A 20,848-nucleotide genomic window follows, 5' to 3' on the forward strand; every position below is an offset into this window, starting at 1 on the left:
CCTTATTTTTGTAAATCATGTGTTGCAGTGATGATGTGTTTTCCATCACTTGTTGAAGCAATAATGATATGTTGGCCTTGTTTTCATAGGTGGGGTATTGTTTCCATTTTGATGTAGATTTGACCACCGAGTATGTATTCTAAACTCGTGGCAAGTATGGGATGCTTGGGTCATTAGTTGGTCTTGTAAGTCAAGCATGTAATTTGCAGAATTGTACTACAGGCTTGCAGAGGTTGCAGGTGTCGACTCATCGCCTATGGCTCCGGAGGACAAAGGTGAAGTGGAAGGAAGGGTGACATATCAGATACTTGTAAGTGCAGACGGGGTACAAAGAAGTTGTAGATTATTTTTCATGCTTTTGGAGGACCAAAAACTCCAGTGGGGAGGAAGTGGCTCTAGACACATGTAGAAGTCCCAAAGGACTCAGAAAGGGTCAAAATTCAAAGTGGTCAGATTGCTCTCAAACCAGCACCAAATCGAAGTGCTTGTCGCCCTGCTTCCAACGGTGTGAACGACACTCAAATCTGAGCTCGTATGAGGGAGAAAGAGCCAGTCAAAGTTTTGGTCAAAGTTGGGCAATGGGCCAGGTTTAATGGTCCTACAATTCACTGAGTCTCGGACATGGAATCTGGCTCCCGAGGAGCAGGCAAATTTGTTGGATTCATAATTTGTCTAATAACCCTGATATTAGACAAAATAAAAAAAAATGACTTATTAGTTATAAAAAATAAATAAATAAATATAAAGGGTGGCAAGCCATGGCCCCCACCACCTCCATCAGACCCAAACGACATATATATATATATATATATAAACAATTTTTAATTAATGCGCTGACAAGTCGTGACCCTCGCCGGCCCCAACCACTTTATACCGTGGCTTTTAATATAATGAAAACGGGTTGGGCGGGCCACCTCCAGTGGACCCGACCCATACCCAACCTCCATACAACATAACCCATATAGTTATGGGTTGACGGAAATCGAACCCGCCCGGCCACGTGGCCGGCCCGCTCCACGGGCTGCCCAACCCAAACCGCCTCACCACTTAAATGCGACATTTATATTTAACACTCCAACGGTTACCATAACATGGTTCCACCAACGTTAAATGCGCCCATGTAAACAGTGATAAAACCGTGCCATTCCAAAAATTAATTAACCATTGTTTAAAAATAATACGTGCCAAGTCTAAAATTATATATAATGCGCCATCTATGGGAGGTTGGTGGGGTTTGAACCCCCGACCTACCCGCCTCCAACGACCCGCGTTAACCAATACGCCAAGCGGTTAGGTTTTGAAAACTCTACCACGGATTTACTATATAAACCTTTCAATTCATTTTGCACGGGGGAGCGGATTGTAGAGCGGAGAAGCCAACACGGAAATCGATATATTAATATTTTATTGCAGAGCCATGAGCAACGAAACCAGGAGCGGAACCTTGACACGCTTTTCGAGACAATTTTTTAATGAATTGCAGGTGGAACCATGAGCGTGGAGTGGACGCAAGTGGAACCATGATTGAGCCCAACTTTCAAGAGGGCGAAATGTTTTCAGTGTCCAAATTGGACAAACTTTATGTCGATCCTACACCTCTCAGCAACACGAACTTGATGGCACAAACAAAATTTTGATCTGAGCAGCAGATCTTCAGATGACTCGGAGGAGGGAATCTTTGAGGAATCTAGGGGGAATCTAAAAGATTCCTGTAGCCCCAGATTTTCACTTTGTCAGAATTCAGAAATTTGACAGTTGATTTTACACTATTCGACGCCATGAATCTGATGGTGTAATTAGATTTTCCATTTGATCATTCCATTTTTCGGCCACTTTTCAAAGTGGAGTGTAAGTGTTAGCATTCAATGTGTGAGCAGTGATTTCCATAATATTCGACGGCACGAGATTGATGGTACATCTAGATCCAGCAGTGTATCATCCTCTTCTTCAGATAACTCCTTGATGTGAGGTATATGCAGTGTGATCATGTACTTTTTTGTCTCTTTGCTTGAGATGCATTGTGCTGTAAAGATCCCTGTTTGATGTTGATGTGGGATCTTGTTTTGTTCTTGATGTGAGATGTACTTATTGTCATGTTTTGATTGAGATCCCTTTGTCGCCATGTTGACGGGATACTCATGTGTCGCCATGTATGTTTGAATTGAGATCCCTTTGATGCCATGTTGGTGGGATGCTCATTGTTATCATACGTGAAATTATGTCATGCTTATAGGAGTCCTTTTGTGAATGAGAGTACCTGCAACGGTACATCTCGTTGAGCCACTCCTGCATGAGGGCATATTCCTTGCATGATAGAGTGCACATTCATGTACATCATCACTCTTTCCAGCACTTAATGCAGCGGCCTACACCATCTTGACACCGGGGCCTGGAGACGTAGTCCCTCCTGGTCGAACTCCGTTATCAACGTCTTATGTTTTATGTTGCTGATTCTTGTCATGTTCCCTCTTCTTTACAACATGCATACATGTTCCTTTATGCTCTTTTAAATGCAATTCTAACCACATCATGGAAGTAAAAGATCTTGGTTAAATTCGGTTGTTGAGTCAACTCGGATCATGGAGGTGAAGCCAACATTCCTTAATGGTGTGGTTGAAGAGGAGATTTATATGGAGCAACTAGAGGAGTTTGAGACTTTCAGCTGAGACACTCATGTCTGTTTATTGAAGAGAGCTCTTTACAGGCTCAAGTAGGCTTCGAGAGCATGATACACTCACATTGATAGCTACCTTCGAGGATTGGGCTTTGTTGACCTCTACTGGTCAACTACCCATGCAGTACCCCCCCCCTTTTTCTTTGCAAGAAAGGGGCAGCACCTGATCAGCGTTTCCGTGCCATCCTGCAGTCATCAGCAACTTGATCATTTTGATTGTAAACCCAGTCTGCATGTATGAATTGTAAATAATCTTAGCAGACATGAGTCGTGTATGTGTATTGCCTAGGTGGACCTAACTTTCTAGTGGTAATCTACGTCCCGGAAGGTTTTTTGTCTCACCGATCCATGGATCGGCAGAGTTTTCTTTCAAACCTGACCCCAAAGCCGGGATGGATTTTGTCATTAGAACTTTAGGAGAATCCTAGTGTGTTGATCTGCTAGATTATAGTTGTGTCGCAGAACTGGGTATTTTGTGAGGGTCTGTATTAAGTGGGTTTGTCCCCTTGAGATGTAAATTGTAAAAAGTCATCATGAAATGTGTCTTGAGGGTTGAAAATGTTTTAAATCCCTTCGTGAGTCCTAAGTCCTAGGTCCTAGGTGATGTTTCCGAAGGCTTAGTTCGATGATCCATTTAAAAAATGAAATAAAATAAAAAATAATAAAAAAGATTAAAAATTTAAAAATTAAAAAATTAAATAAATAAAAAATAATAAAAAATTTAAAAATTTAAAAAATGAAATAAAATAAAAAATAATAAAAAATTAAAAAATTTAAAAATTTAAAAAATTAAATAAATAAAAAATTTAAAAATTTAAAAATTTAAAATTAAATAAAATAATAATATTTTAAGTGAATAAATCGACGGATGAGATCAAGAGATGTCTTGATCCTCATCAACGGTCGAGATCATTTCTACATGGATCATTCGAACTAGCCGTTGGGATCATTTCCTTTATATAGGGTCTTAGGTGGTCATTTCAGATCAAGGGATCTGTGAGTCTGATACTGAAGAAGCTCTCTTGTAAATCTGTTTCTGGTTAATAAAAGAAGACTTTGGGGTCCATATCTTGCTGGTGTTACTCTCTTGAAATGTTGTGAGATTGTTTAATTTTCTGCATATGTTATTTTCAGCCGTTAATAATAGCTTTTCTGTAGAGTATTGTGAGCACAGGTATCTTGTTCACTTGCTAGGGTTTGGGTGCTGTTAGGGTTTCTGGAGTAATGGCAGGTATCTCCATTATCTCTTGAGATCTAGCAGCATTTTTGCCCTCTTTACTGATGGTTGTTTTGAGCCGTGCAGAAAACATTTTCTGAAGGAATTTTGTGGGCGTTCGGGGAAGTTCTCGGCTGAACCAGCCAACTCCCGCAAGCATTTTTTGCCGAGCCCAGTTGGATTTGATCCTGGGTCTATCATTCGGTTTATTTATCTGATTTGCATGAGATATTTTTCTGAAGTTCTTCACAGTGAAAACCTCAAATTTTTATTCTTAAAATATTTTCTGTGCTTACTGCTAAATCTGGCTGTTAAGGGGCCAAATCTGTAAATTAATCAGCTGTCTTAGGGTTTCAATTTTTTTTGTTCTAGGGTTTTAAATCTTTGCTTTACACAGGTTTTTTCTTTAGGGTTTTGTTTTACAGGGTTTTCATTGAGATCAGATTTTCAGAAGGAGATCAGGGCTGCCCGGATCATAGCACTCCTCCATGCAAAGTGACAACAAGTGAATCTGCTTTCTCTAGCCTGTGTTTTCCATTTTTTTTGCTGCATTTCTCCGCCCATCAAATCTTCCATTTCTCCCTCACGTTGACCTGCAAAGCCCTCTCCCCTTCCTGCGTCCTTTCTCCTCTCATTTCATTTCTAACTGTTCCAAATCCATAACCTGGCTATCCCTCAAAATCCTACCCAAACCAGGCAATATTTGCATTCTAATCCAGCGTGGAGATAAATCAAGATCGTCCCATGAGTGAGCAACAAAGCTGGATTTAAAATCGAAATTGATAAATGCGGATTGATCAGCGTGCCTCCGTCTGGTGCCGGAAATTGCAAACTGCATATCAAAGTATTGAAGCCGTAAGAAGATAGATCACATTCGTATGGAGTTCAGATGTCCTACGGTTTCCAGCGTATGAACACGTTCAGATAAACGCAGTGATCTCGCTCAGCGCATTATCATAAGATTGTTTCCTCCGCCGCAGGGAATCGCAGTAAAAACTTGTTTGCTAATCGTTTTCAGAGTCAAAGCATATTTCTTTTGAATGAATTCATCGCCAGGGCCACGTCGTTTCAGTAACTATCAGGTAAGGTCGATTTCCATTCCGCCGCAATTTGATTTAGCTCACGAGTTCATTTTTGCGTTTTATTAGGGTTACGTAGCAGTAGTGTTTTAGTTTTATTTTGTATTTAAAATTTAGTTTAGTCATGCTTTAGGTTCAATTAGATTAAGTTTTAGCATAGTTTTAATAATAAAGATTTTCGATACGCCTTGTTTAGTTTTAGAGTTTTAGGATTTTAAAATATATATGAAAAGGCAAAAGAAATGTGTTAGGGTTTTGTTAGATTTTGAGTTGAACTTTTTCGTAGTTTAGGACTTTATTTTCTTTAGATTTAAATTTTATGAAAAAATAAAAAAATAAAAAAGATTTATTTATAATTTTTTAGATTTAGTTTTATTTTTAAAATAATTTAGTTTTAGATTTTTTTAGATTTCATTTTTAACTTTTGTTTTATTAAAAAAAAAAAAAAATTTTTTTTTTGAAAAGCAAAATTTTTTTGTGGAAAATTATTTTTGCCAGGTTCAGTTGCTTTCATGTTATATCTTTCATGCTGAGATCTAAAAATTTTCAAGTCGAGATACGAATACGATGTCTGGTTAATAATTCATGATTCTCGTGGTGACTTAAGGCATTTATCCCTTCAAAATTTTCAGTTGCCGGATATCGTTTTGGTCATGTGATTTCGCTGATGACAAATGATCGCTGTTCACGGTTTATGTTTTTTTTTTTTTTTTTTTATATCATTTAACAAGTAATCATTTTAATAACAATCTTTTAAGGCACTGGTCTGCTCAATTAATTAAATCATTTTAGTGCTTATCTTGATCGTGTCTCGTGTCTCCCAACCAACTGGTCGACAGTTGGTCTCATCATCTCACAGGGACTACCCCCCTTAGCCGCGGGAGACAGGCTTAAACGGAGGGATCGGGGATCAAAGTGACAGCCCCCAGTCTGAGCGTTGTCGTGTCAATCTGCGCGACAACATTTTTTGGCGCCGTTGCCGGGGACTTTGTTTTCTCGGCATTTCATCATCTTTTCATTCTTCATCGTTCATCTGTATATCATTCGTTTGAGCCGGCAACGCCAACATTTTTTGGTGCCGTTGCCGGGGATACTTTTTCTCGGTGTTTCAAACGACAATCATCCTTCTCTTTTTTATCTTTTCATCTGGCCCGGCAACGCCAACATTTTTTGGAGCTGTTGCCGGGATAGAGTTTTTCTGTCCTTGGTGTTTCAACATCTTTTCATCATTCATCGTTCATCTGTCTATCATTGGTTTGAGCCGGCAACGCCAACATTTTTTGGCGCCGTTGCCGGGGATAGAGTTTTTCTGTCCTTGGAGGTTTTATCGACATTCACCTTCTCATCTTTCTCATTTTGAGCTGGCAATTTCAACCTTTTGGGTTATCATTTGGATCTTTTATTGCCTTATTTTTCGCCATATCAGTAGCATCTCTTCGGTTTGTTTCTTGTCTGGGTGGCGACTCCACTTTCTCATTCTTCCCAGACAAGAAGCTTTCCTCATATCTGCTTGTGGTTACTTTTTGGATCCTAGAATCAGATTCATTGTTCAAGTGGCGACTCCACTTCTTTCATCTCTTGATTTTCTTGAGCAAAGAGCTAGTTCTATCATCCATCCAATCCCTTATTGTTCATCATGGATTATTCATTTAAACCATGTCGTTTTACTCACCGTCTCCATGATTTTCCGGAGGAGGCCATTCCTGAATTACCTATTTTTTCAAATGGTGATCCAATCGCTGCTAAAAGGCATCTAGACTTGTTTATTCGCATCATGATCATATATTGTAGACCCCCTCAGTTTCATCATGATGATATCAAAATGCGTCTATTTGTCCTTTCTTTAGAAGATGATGCTTTGAATTGGTTTAACAATTTTCCTAAGGATTCTTTCACTTCTTTGGTTGATATTATCAATGCTTTTGAAAATAGATATGGTTATCTAAACAGCTTGCCTTCTGCCTCTAAAATTGTGCAACAGAAAGATGAATCTTCATATCAGAATGTGTCTTCCACCGAAAATATTGCAGATCAAGTTCATGATAGTGAAAAATCAGGGACAAATGACAATGAAAGGGAAGAGCAAAAACAAATTTTCCGAGATCTAATGATGCTGGTGAGAAATATGGAAATCAATCAAACTAATTATGTCAATGATGTGAAAACTTTATGCACCCACCTGGAAAAATGTAATAGCGAGATTGAGGTCACGCAAAATCAACATGCTAAAGAAATTGAGGCCATGAAAACTAAATATGAAACAGAAATTGGAAACATGCATAGCAAGATGTCAGTCTTAGAGGAAAATATGGTGACCATGAAAGCTGATCATGATAGGGAAATTGACTCTATGCAAAACAAGTTACTAACTATGGAAGAGGAAATGACTATCATGACGTTCAATCATAATAATCAGTTGGCTGACATGCAAGCGAATCATAAAGAAGAAATAAATTTCATGCAACATTACTTGATGGACATAAAGGAAAAGAACAATAAAGTGATAAAAGACATGGAAGAACATCATGCCAGACAAATCAGAGCTATAAAGGTTGAACACTCTAGTCAGATAGATGCATTTAAAATACAGGTTCAAAGGTTTCAGCAATTGGAAAATGAGAGAAACCAGGGAACATCAACAGATCAGGAGCCTTCTCATTTGTTGCAACAAGCTCCAGCTTATTATGAGGAGGTTATTGATTCGATTGAAAGATGGTTAATTGAAGGTGATCCAGATAGACTTAAGAATGATAAAGATCAGATGCGGGCTAAAGAAAGACATATCACGCATACTTCATCTGATAGTTTTGAAACAAAAAGTTCCAGGTCATCAGTAATTCAACCTGCCAGAAAGAAAAAACGTAAGAGAAAGAAAATAAGAAGAAGATTTGATGCATCAGACGGTCGTGAGCAGCTTGATTTTCGGATAGGAAAAAGTCCTACCATATGCAAAATTGGACATGGCACATCCGACAAGCAGCCGACAGATTTGCCTGAAAGCAGGCAAATGCTCAGTATGCACTATATTGAACACATTTGATGCCATGGGGCATTTTTTGTATCGTATTTCTAACCCTACTCCTTGCTTTTTCCGCATTTTTATTTCTGCTTTAGATAGTTAATAAATGAAGAGCTTTTATCTTTCCTATGCTTAACATATATGATGATTTTTGGATGGACGCTACTTATTTTTGTGTTGTATGGATGCAGATTCTGGATTCTCACATTCCTGCAAGCAGCAACGTGTCCCCAAGTAGAGCCAGATGTTGACCTCTACTGGTCAACTACCCATGCAGTAACCCCCCCCCCCCTTTTTCTTTGCAAGAAAGGGGCAGCACCTGATCAGCGTTTCCGTGCCATCCTGCAGTCATCAGCAGCTTGATCATTTTGATTGTAAACCCAGTCTGCATGTATGAATTGTAAATAATCTTAGCAGACATGAGTCGTGTATGTGTATTGCCTAGGTGGACCTAACTTTCTAGTGGTAATCTACGTCCCGGAAGGTTTTTTGTCTCACCGATCCATTGATCGGCAGAGTTTTCCTTCAAACCTGACCCCAAAGCCGGGATGGATTTTGTCATTAGAATTTTAGGAGAATCCTAGTGTGTTGATCTGCTAGATTATAGTTGTGTCGCAGAACTGGGTATTTTGTGAGGGTCTGTATTAAGTGGGTTTGTCCCCTTGAGATGTAAATTGTAAAAAGTCATCATGAAATGTGTCTTGAGGGTTGAAAATGTTTTAAATCCCCTCGTGAGTCCTAAGTCCTAGGTCCTAGGTGATGTTTCCGAAGGCTTAGTTCGATGATCCATTTAAAAAATGAAATAAAATAAAAAATAATAAAAAATTTTAAAAATTAAAAAATTAAAAAAATTAAATAAATAAAAAATAATAAAAAATAAAAAATTAAAAAATTTAAAAAATGAAATAAAATAAAGAATAATAAAAAATTTAAAAATTTAAAAATTTAAAAAATTAAAAAATAAAAAATAATAAAAAATTTAAAAATTTAAAAAATTAAATAAAATAATAATATTTTAAGTGAATAAATCGACGGATGAGATCAAGAGATGTCTTGATCCTCATCAACGGTCGAGATCATTTCTACATGGATCATTCGAACTAGCCGTTGGGATCATTTCCTTTATATAGGGTCTTAGGTGGTCATTTCAGATCAAGGGATCTGTGAGTCTGATACTGAAGAAGCTCTCTTGTAAATCTGTTTCTGGTTAATAAAAGAAGACTTTGGGGTCCATATCTTGCTGGTGTTACTCTCTTGAAATGCTGTGAGATTGTTTAATTTTCTGCATATGTTATTTTCAACCGTTAATAATAACTTTTCTGTAGAGTATTGTGAGCACAGGTATCTTGTTCACTTGCTAGGGTTTGGGTGCTGTTAGGGTTTCTGGAGTAATGGCAGGTATCTCTATTATCTCTTGAGATCTAGCAGCATTTTTGCCCTCTTTACTGATGGTTGTTTTGAGCCGTGCAGAAAACATTTTCTGAAGGAATTTTGTGGGCGTTCGGGGAAGTTCTCGGCTGAACCAGCCAACTCCCGCAAGCATTTTTTGCCGAGCCCAGTTGGATTTGATCCTGGGTCTATCATTCGGTTTATTTATCTGATTTGCATGAGATATTTTTCTGAAGTTCTTCACAGTGAAAACCTCAAATTTTTATTCTTAAAATATTTTCTGTGCTTACTGCTAAATCTGGCTGTTAAGGGGCCAAATCTGTAAATTAATCAGCTGTCTTAGGGTTTCAATTTTTTTTGTTCTAGGGTTTTAAATCTTTGCTTTACACAGGTTTTTTCTTTAGGGTTTTGTTTTACAGGGTTTTCATTGAGATCATATTTTCAGAAGGAGATCAGGGCTGCCCGGATCATAGCACTCCTCCATGCAAAGTGACAACAAGTGAATCTGCTTTCTCTAGCCTGTGTTTTCCATTTTTTTTGCTGCATTTCTCCGCCCATCAGATCTTCCATTTCTCCCTCACGTTGACCTGCAAAGCCCTCTCCCCTTCCTACGTCCTTTCTCCTCTCATTTCATTTCTAACTGTTCCAAATCCATAACCTGGCTATCCCTCAAAATCCTACCCAAACCAGGCAATATTTGCATTCTAATCCAGCGTGGAGATAAATCAAGATCGGCCCATGAGTGAGCAGCAAAGCTGGATTTAAAATCGAAATTGATAAATGCGGATTGATCAGCGTGCCTCCGTCTGGTGCCGGAAATTGCAAACTGCATATCAAAGTATTGAAGCCGTAAGAAGATAGATCACATTCGTATGCAGTTCAGATGTCCTACGGTTTCCAGCGTATGAACACGTTCAGATAAACACAGTGATCTCGCTCAGCGCATTATCGTAAAATTGTTTCCTCCGCCGCAGGGAATCGCAGTAAAAACTTGTTTGCTAATCGTTTTCAGAGTCAAAGCATATTTCTTTTGAATGAATTCATCGCCAGGGCCACGTCGTTTCAGTAACTATCAGGTAAGGTCGATTTCCATTCCGCCGCAATTTGATTTAGCTCACGAGTTCATTTTTGCGTTTTATTAGGGTTACGTAGCAGTAGTGTTTTAGTTTTATTTTGTATTTAAAATTTAGTTTAGTCATGCTTTAGGTTCAATTAGATTAAGTTTTAGCATAGTTTTAATAATAAAGATTTTCGATACGCCTTGTTTAGTTTTAGAGTTTTAGGATTTTAAAATATATATGAAAAGGCAAAAGAAATGTGTTAGGGTTTTGTTAGATTTTGAGTTGAACTTTTTCGTAGTTTAGGACTTTATTTTCTTTAGATTTAAATTTTATGAAAAAATAAAAAAATAAAAAAGATTTATTTATAATTTTTTAGATTTAGTTTTATTTTTAAAATAATTTAGTTTTAGATTAAATTTTTAGATTTCATTTTTAACTTTTGTTTTATAAAAAAAAAAAAAAAAATTTTTTTTTTTGAAAAGCAAAAAATTTTTGTGGAAAATTATTTTTGCCAGGTTTAGTTGCTTTCATGTTATATCTTTCATGCTGAGATCTAAAAATTTTCAAGTCGAGATACGAATACGATGTCTGGTTAATAATTCATGATTCTCGTGGTGACTTAAGGCATTTATCCCTTCAAAATTTTCAGTTGCCGGATATCGTTTTGGTCATGTGATTTCACTGATGACAAATGATCGCTGTTCACGGTTTATGTTTTTTTTTTTTTTTTTTTATATCATTTAACAAGTAATCATTTTAATAACAATCTTTTAAGGCACTGGTCTGCTCAATTAATTAAATCATTTTAGTGTTTATCTTGATCGTGTCTCGTGTCTCCCAACCAACTGGTCGACAGTTGGTCTCATCATCTCACAGGGACTACCCCCTTAGCCGCGGGAGACAGGCTTAAACGGAGGGATCGGGGATCAGAGTGACAGCCCCTGGTCTGAGCGTTGTCGTGTCAATCTGCGCGACAATAGGCTTTACTAAGAGTGAGAAGGATGACAACCTGTAATCAATGTTTTTAAAACCGAAACCGGTGACCGGACCGGTCCACCTAATGAACTGGTTTACCGACCAGAACCGGTCTAATCGGGACTGATTTGGTCTAAACGAACTGTTTTTAGAAAAATACATTAAATAGTTAATTTTTAATGAAACAAAACTATTTTTAAGATTTAAAACCATGATTCCAAGCCAATAGAGACAAATATGCAAAGTTTTCTCATTTATATACCATGTAAAGGTGAATATATCGAAATGGCGCCGAGTGCATACATATCATCGACAAAATAGCAAAATACATAAACAATGAGGCTCTAAATGGCCTATAAAGTCCAAAAACAATGCTGCAAGCTATGAGGCCATTGGCCTACTACAAGTCTACAGTGTACACATGATCAATCATCAAGTTCATCACCACTACTAGCCACAGGATCATCATTAGGAGCTACATAGACATCATCTGGTGCAGAGTCTGAGGATGCCTCAGCCTGATCTGCAACCTCAATAGCAATGCCACCAATAACAATAGAAGTGGAGCTAATGGAAGCATGAGTTTGTCGACCTGCATGAGTAGTGCCTTCCATTAGTTCTTTGCCTTTCCTTGATGCCGCTACTGATCCTGGTTCTGATGCCGCCACAAAATCTGCTTCATCCCCCGCTAAAGCCATGTCGATATCAAAATCAATGTCAAACACAGGATCTTCAGTCCCCTCCACCCATTCTGATGTGGATCAATATCGTCCAACACAATGGGATCTAGATCAGGTGCTTTGTTCATCATTTGGTTCCTCCTCAGTCGAAGGTTGTATTGCACGAAAACAAGATCAATTAATCGTTTTTGTTCCTTAAAGGCTTGGAGAGGGTGTTTTGGGAGGGAAAGCACCCTTAATTTCCCTCTAAAACCCCTAAACTACCTTGGAAAAGCTGCACTGTGGGTCCTTGGTGGGCATAGCAGGTAATCGACCGGTTTAGGACCGGTTAGGACCAGTTTAGGACTGGTTAGGTCAAATTTTCCGCCACTAAGCCTATTGAACTGGGTTTTTTCACTAGTTCCAACTGGTGGGCTTGCTAACCGGTCGATTAGACCAGTAACCGGTTAGCTAGGCCGGCTTTTAAAACTATACCTGTAATACATCATGTTAGTTTATGATAGCATCATACAAGTGTTTTATTCTCAGAAGATGCTAAGAGGCTAAGGAACATGACATCTCCAAAACCCAGAAAAGGTTTCATGAGATAAGCTTGGGAAACACCTTAATTAATTTAATTTTCCATAATTAAAATATTTCCTATGTCTAACTTAGGAAAAGTGGTAAATTAAAGATAATTAATTAAGTATGTTCGAGATTGCTCTAGAGACTTCTATTGATGAAGTCTAATCGATCTTAGCCATCGATGGAGATTAAATCGTGGTCGTTGAAGTCTCAACGAGAGATTATAAGAGCAGGTCGAAGGGCTTGGGGAAAGCATCAATTGCATCAAAGTGATTAGCGTGATTAAGGCAGATCGAGCTACCTAGTTTATAGATTTAGTGAGGGTGCAGTTTGAGCTAGGAAAAACAAGTTGCAGGGGTTTGCAATAGGGAGAATTTCTCGGAAATTCTCAAAGTGCTTTCCAATTTCCAGATCCAGGAAAGGAAGGCCAAATTATCCAGCAGGAAAGCCAAAAATCTAAAATGCAAGTTGCCCGGTTGCCTAAAAAGTGGGAATGCAAGATCTCTAGAGCAAGTGCAGGAATCTAGATCTGCATTCTAGAGATAGAGTGAATTAGATCTAGAGGCAGAAAAGGCAAGACGACTCATCTGAAAGTGATTTAGACGCAGATCGATTTCTCTGCTGTAAATAGTGCACATTCTAGTCCAACAGAGTGAATTTGTTGGGAAGTGCGAATTTGCCAAAGAGGGCTAGATCCAGTTGCTGTGAGGGAAAAAGTAATTTTCCTAGTTGAGATAAATTTCCAGAGCGAGGGTAAGAATGCTCGCAGTTGTAATTCTCCATTTGTTGCTAAATAATAAAATAAACCCTCATCTGCTGCACTGGTTTTCCCTTCGGGGTTTTTATGGGGGGTGTTAGTCCAAAAATACTTATGTCGATTTTTATGTGCATTTATTTCTCAGTTCTTGATTTTATTTTCCACAATGTATTTTATGTTGAAGATTGCAATTGTGAATTATTTGATAATTGCCGTAAACAATTAAACTACTAACAGTTACGACTTAGGAGAATAATATCCAGTAATTGCAATCAAGGAATTTTCACACATCATTGTTGCATGACTTCCGCTCATTCTAGTGCTCTATGTTGATGATATTATATTGACTAGCGCAAATAACTTGATTCAGGATTGCAAGGCAAATCTTACAAGAGAATTTGAGATGAAGGATATAGGGCTTATGCACTATTTCCTCGGGTTGGAAGTATGGCACGGTGATGGGGAAATCTTCTTGGGACAAGGGAAGTACACTATAGAGATTCTCAGGAGGTTTCATATGAAAGATTGCAGGCTCATGACCATGCCTCTAGTCACAAACAAGAGGAAGATGGACGCTAGCAAAGTAGAGTGAGTAGATGCTGCATTATACAAGCATCACATCAGGTTGTTTATGTACTTAGTTAACACATGACCTGACATATGTTTTGCAGTGAACCAATTGAGTTAGTTCATGATGGATCCGACCAGAGTTCATTGGGTTGCTGTGAATTGTGTTTTGAGGTATCTTAGAGGCACAAGAGATTATGGATTATGGTACAAATAGGTTGATGGAGTGAGGCTTGAGGGCTTCACAAAAGCATAGTAGGCAAGGAGATTTAGAGGTTGGAAGAGTACTCCAGGTTGGGTCTTCAACATTGTGTCAACAACTGTTCTCTGGTTTAGCATGACACAAACGCTGAATACATGGCTGCCAACTTGGCAACATGTGAAGCCAATCTGGATGAGGAAGTTGCTTGTGGGACTTTTTAGGCAGGGGATGGAGCCTACTGTGATACACTGTGACAATCAAAATTGCATTAAGCTCTCTGAGAATCCAGTGTTTCGCTATCACTCCAAGCATATCAATATCATGTATCATCATCTTAGGGACTATGTACAGAAAGGGATAGTGAAGCTAACCATACATTCCGACAGAGGAGCAGACAACAAATATCTTGACCAAGGCATTGGTAAGAGGCAGTTTCATCTATCTCAGAGATAAGTTGAGAGTTATACAGAATCCCTTCTTTGCTAAGAGGGAGTGTTGAAAATGTAGCGAGAGAAGGTCCTTTGGCTTGTGCCTTAGCCAGTGAAGACCTCGATTTGTCTTTCTCTAGCATGAGTGCAAGCTCATGAGATAGACTTTAGTTATGATGAGTTTATTTCTAGTTTACTCGAATGATCATCTAGATTGCATGCATAGAGTTGGAGCTTCAATTACGTAGAGTCTTCTTCAATTTGACTAGCTATAGGCTAGATCGAGCCTCTATTTAACCACGTTAAGGGCTCGATCGAGGGTTTCTTAAACCCTTGATCGAGTTATTTGAAATTTTGTCTCAAACATTCGATCGAGCGTTTTAAACACTTGATCGAACTGCTAAGGGCCTAAAAAACAGAGTTTTAGCTCCCTTTCTGCAGAGTTCTTTGCAACACCATTTTGTACCTTGGCAGATTTAGGGCATAATTTGTCCTTAAGTGGCGGAGTTGATCATGTTGTATTCATGAAAAAATCCTCTATTCTCTATATCTAGATCTAGCTTTAAGGCTCGATCTAGCTTCAAGGCTTGATCGAGCCTATATCTTGATCGAGCCACCTTTTTTAATTCCACACCCAGGTTGTATTGGCGGGAAATTTCAAAAACTTGGCTTGATGGAGCTCCTAGATAATCTTGGGTTATATAGGAGCTCGATTGAGGGTTTGTTTTAAAGCTCGATCAAACTATCTTTAAGTGCTCAAACAGCTTGATCAAGGGCTCAAAGATCGCTCGATTGAGCTATTGTTTTTCACCCAAAATACGCCCTCTGTTGCCAAAAAGTGTAACCCCCAGATCCATGCACTCACCCTCTAAGGCTACGAAATGACACTAATTCATTACTTTCAACTAGGCTTGAAATTCTATTATATAAATTTGGAGATTGTTTACTACAATTTGACTAAAACCAAATTCCTAAACTACATTTAATACCTTTTATCTAGAATTAAATTACCTTAGAAATTTCCTTGTGTTGGAAAAAAACCAACCTAAATTTAGTAAAAGAACCATCTGAGTGACAGTGAGTAGTCTTTCTAGATTACAGATGAGGTTTCCATATTTATGATTATAACTTTTCATCAAGTAAAAACCTAAGTGCTAACAATGCAAGATGCATATCTGCAACTCGTACAAATGGCCAAAGTATCAAATGCTAAAACTTTAAAAAGTAACTTCAACTTTGCAACGTGCAGGTGTATCTCAGAACTGGGTTCATATGAGTCTGTGCTAGTTGATGTTTCTGACATAACCAAGGCAAGCGTGATTTAATCAAGTAATTGACATGTATTCAATGCAGTTACATGACATAAATTAGCAGTCATAACACAGAAGAAGAAAGAATGGCAAGAAACACCAACCGTTGAGAGTTTTCCAACCAGAACGACTCGTAGCAGAAATCCGCTGTGTGAAGCAGAGCAGTACAAATATCCATACCAACAGCACCGTTAAGCGGTGATGCAGTGTAATCATGGATGATGACTTGCAATTTCAAAGAAGAGATGGATGGATGTACAGTGAATATATGCAACTAGGATAATAGACTGTATGAGTATGAGTCGACTGCTCCACCCTGTTTGCTCCACTTTTCTGTTCTTGAGGAATCTGTCTTCAATGAGAAACAAGGGAGCCTTTATCGAAGTTTTCAAGTGGGGTCGGCTGGGTGGTATCAGATGCCAGTTGGGGATGCTGACTCTCCGGAAGCCAAGCGTGTGAGAACATACACTCTGATATGGACGTCTTCAGTTGTGTAAAATAGAGGTGTGGACATGCAGGATTTGAATTCACCATCGTTTGATTTTTCGCTCATAGCTCGAGACCAATTATATGTTGTAAGGAAACATGTAAATGTTCTGTAGTTTACAAAATATGATTCAATTTTAGATTTATTTCTATTTTTCCAAGGCACATTCTTATAAATTGGTTCTGTCCACATTTACGTTTTCTTAAATGTATTGCTTGCAGAGATGTTTATTAATTTAAAATATTGACTTCGACATTGTTGTATAGAGATTTATTTTAAATATTTGAAAGGTAAGTCACACCCTCTATTTATATTTTATTAGTGGGTACATTTTTATTTTTCTTTGGAATTAGTGAGATATGTCATATTTTAGGATTCTTAATAAGTTAGTGACATTTTCTTTCTGAAAATCGAAATTGGGTTTGAGGATTTTTAATAAGATAATCGAATTTTTTTTAATAAGATATTCTTTCTGAATATTTTTTTGTTTTGATAATCGAAATTGGATTGGTGATAAAAAATCTCTCATTAATTTACTATTAAACTAAAATAATAATGTAATGGGTAAGATAAATTATCTTTTTAATATACATTCATTTAAATAGTTTTGATGGTAATAAATATGTTAAGTTATTTTTTCTAATAGTGAAAAATAAAATCTAACTTAGGCACACCTTTTCTCTATATTTTATATTTTGAATTTTTATTTAGAGAATAAGTTGTTTCAACTATTCTTGTGAATATTTTATTACAAATTTTGTTGCAGACAGAAATTATGTTTAACAATGATGCATGTACTTGGGTTAACACTATAAAATTAGTTTTTGGGTTAATACTATAGAATCTTTTTTTACTTTGGGATTGACATGATTGCTATGGTCTTTTTGGATGCTTTTTGACATTTGCATTTTTTTGGGATGCTTTTTAGTATTTGCATTTCTTTTTTTTAATGCTTTTTGGCATTTACATTTTCCCCAAGGCAGTAGCATTGCTTGTAATATTTTTACTTTCTTCCCTGGCTTGAAATTCATATTAGTGGTAGTTAAAGTGTGGTTTCATGTCTCATGGATTCATTTTAAATTGTGATTGTTGATAATGATGATTACCATTTAGTAAGATCAACTTTGATCAATGAAACCTTAACAACCCTGAACAAACTTATATTATGTAATTTATTTTAATAAATTGTTTCTATAAGAAATAAATTTGGAAATAAGCATTTGGAGTTTAGATAAATTATATTGGTAAAAGTCATGATAATTGCAAGTCTTACTATTATAATGACATATTGTTTATGATGAGATTTCATTTTGCATTAATATTCTTGTCAAGATGAATGCTAACAACTAAATTGATTTCCACAAATTTCCTCTAGCACCTCAAAGTACCTATGTAAGGGCGCCTAGATGTCGGGGTTGAACTTATGACACTAAATGATTACAGTTTACACAGATACATATTACGGGCTTAGGCCCACTCCCATTCTCTCCTTAGACTACACCATCACATTTTTTAATGCTTGGATTGTAGTCCAATGACAGATTAAATCTAGTGGTACATTAGAGCATATTTAACACAACTAGCCTAGTTTGTACACATTATGGACCTTAGCCTAATTCCATATTCTCTTAGTGCATACCAACAACCACATATGTCAATTAGGTTGTCATTTAGTGGTGAATTAGTAAAGATTTACAACAATTGATCTTGCATAACTTATATGGGCTTGTCAATTAGGTCTAGCCTAAATGGTTGTGTGTCAATTAGGTTGTCGTTTAGTGGTAAATTAGTAAAGGTTCACCACAATTGATCTTGCATAACTTATATGGGCTTGTCAATTAGGTCTAGCCTAAATGGTTATGTGATGGAGTGTTATACTCCCCACCTAGGTTCTATTTCCATCATAGATATGTTACTTTTTCCTAGATGTCTATTTTTATGTGATGGAGTGTTATACTCCCCACTTAGGTTCTATTCCCATCATATATATGTTACTTTTTCCTACATGTCTATTTTTTTCTAATCGATATTCCTATCATAGATATGTTACTTTTTCCTAGATGTCTATTTTTATGTGATGGAGTGTTATACTCCCCACCTAGGTTTTATTCCCATCATAAATGGTTGTGGTCTCGTGGTAAACTAGTGAATTTTTTTATACCTATATGCATATTAAAAATGTAAACTCATTTTCCCATTCTCTTAAAAAATCCTTATTGTTGATTTTAATTTAATGGCAAATTAATAAATATTTACCATGTTTATAGCTATTTTTTTCACAACAAAAATATCATAATCCTTCCCAAAACATCTCCATCATCAAGATCTCAATTCTATCCACTATCTATTTAAGAATAACATAGCTATATCAACTAACATAGCTATATCAATACACACGGAAATATATATATATATATATATATATATATATTACTTTTTAGTTTCTTCAAAAGATACTCTCACCAAAATCTCTTTATATATATCAGTATAAGTATTTAGTATTCTTAATGTATATGGATTTGGATATTTTTAAGGTAAAAATGAAACTTTAATTAATAATGAAAAACCACCACCATTAATTATTAAAACACAATTTAATAACTATACAAATAATAATAACCATAATAATTATTATCTAATCTTAAAAATAACAATAAATCAAACTTTAACCATACTAGCCTTACTCTCTAACAACCTCAAACATTAAATAACAATCCTTCCGCAACACCATTTTTACTAATTCTCATAAGAAACTAAACATTTCACTATGAAATTTCAAAACAATGTTAATGTATTCTCCAATTTCATAGAAGATGCTTGTCCATGTTTAATTTTTCAATGCGGGGCTACACATACAATGGTGGATTTAGATTTTTCAGTTTTTGAGATTACAAAAATATAGTTGCGTATGCAGGCTTTATGCTTGTGAATCTTAGATGTGTAATATGGACAACACTTCTGCAAACAAATAAAGGGGAGAAAAAAATTAATATAATTTCCATGGTTTAAGGGTTTATGACTTCAACTTAGAATTTAATAAAAATACTTATGTCATAATATGTAAAAGTCTTTGCCCCATAAAAGTCTTGAACCATCATTTGATTGTAAGTAGATGTTTGTGGAGTCGCAATCAAGTGTTGTATTCATAAACGCGGCAAGTGAAGCAAGACGGAGGACTATTGACTAATGAATGAATGGCCACGCTCATTAATATGCAACAAAAGGCAAAGCTCTGATACCAATTTTTAGAATTAGATCACTACTAAGGTGGGGGAGGGGGTACGAATCAAAGGAAAGTGATTGTGGTCGTGAAACTTATTGTGATAAGAAAATTTTATGTGCACGGGAAAATTGATTATGAGATATTGAAAATGGGAAAAAGTTAGTGTGTAGATTTTTAAAAGTTAATATAGAGTTTTTTCTTTTTATTTTATTTGACTTAATAGAGGTGTTTTTTTTATAAAGGTAAAATATTGTTTTTTAAATATATATATATATATATATATATATATATATATATATATATATAAATAGGCGGAGTTTAATTTATACATGGAATGGTCTTTTTTCACGACATTTTTTCTGATTAATTTTAATCAAAATATGTTAGAGATTTTTAAAAACTTGAGTTTAATTTGTTTAGACATTTTTTCTGGTTAATTTTAACCATTATATGGTAGAGATTTTTAAAAACTTTTTTCTGATTAATTTTAACCAAAATATGTTAGAGATTTTTAAAAACTTGAGTTTAATTTGTTTAGACATTTTTCTGGTTAATTTTAACCAAAATATGGGAGAGATTTTTAAAAACTTGAGTTTAATTTGTTTAATCTGTATAATTCGAGTGCCATAGGAGTTTTCCAGGGTGATGAATCCATTTATGCATTTAAAAATATATTTTAAACAACAAAAAATCACATTCTTGGTTGAAATTGTATCATTTGAATCTTGTGAAGACTATTTCCTACACTATATATATATATATATATATATATATATATATATATATATATATATATATATATAATTGATGGCATTTGGCTTTAATTTATTGTAATAAATTTTACTTTGAAATAATATATTTGGACTCACTTGGTTGTCTTTTTGCTCTTAAAATTTGAAGGATATGGGGGCATGAGATCTCATTCACTCATGTGTATGGGTCACAAGATCATTTAATATAATCCCTTTGCAAGCACACATTTAACCACTACCTCTTGGTGACCTTATGGTTTTGATGAAATCTTCACACGTTTTGAACCTTGCCAAGTGGTATAAAATTGCTCACTTATCATTGGATCCAAATCCCTTAGGATAAAAATTGATAGACATGGGGGTGTACTTTGATCTGATTATGTGTGCACTAGTCACAAGATCATTTATTATAATCCTTCTTAGTGCAACCACACATTCGACTAATACCTCTATGTGGCCACATGA

General features: G+C 36.2%; 1 protein-coding gene across 3 annotated transcripts in view; it reads left to right on the forward strand.

Annotated features, from left to right (window-relative positions):
- Nucleotides 1–16,553, forward strand: part of LOC149174161 (chaperone protein dnaJ 15-like) — a 78,244-nt gene extending 61,691 nt beyond the window's left edge. The window contains exon 3 of one of the 3 annotated variants that reach the window (XR_016257909.1): nt 15,965–16,553. Coding sequence is in view for 2 of the 3 variants with exons in the window: in XM_089419199.1 (XP_089275325.1) it covers nt 8,180–8,351 (172 nt within the window). In the remaining variant the exon portion in view is untranslated. Of the gene's footprint in view, nt 1–8,179; nt 8,555–15,860 lie in introns of those variants that run through there. The other 2 variants (XM_089419199.1, XM_089419200.1) reach the window with 2 other exon arrangements.
- Nucleotides 16,554–20,848: the final 4,295 nt, after the last annotated feature.

This window comes from Pinus tabuliformis, chromosome 4_1 (assembly GCF_031772625.1).
Source record: "Pinus tabuliformis cultivar Carrire ecotype Pingquan chromosome 4_1, CPIR1, whole genome shotgun sequence".
Lineage (NCBI taxonomy): Eukaryota > Viridiplantae > Streptophyta > Pinopsida > Pinales > Pinaceae > Pinus > Pinus tabuliformis.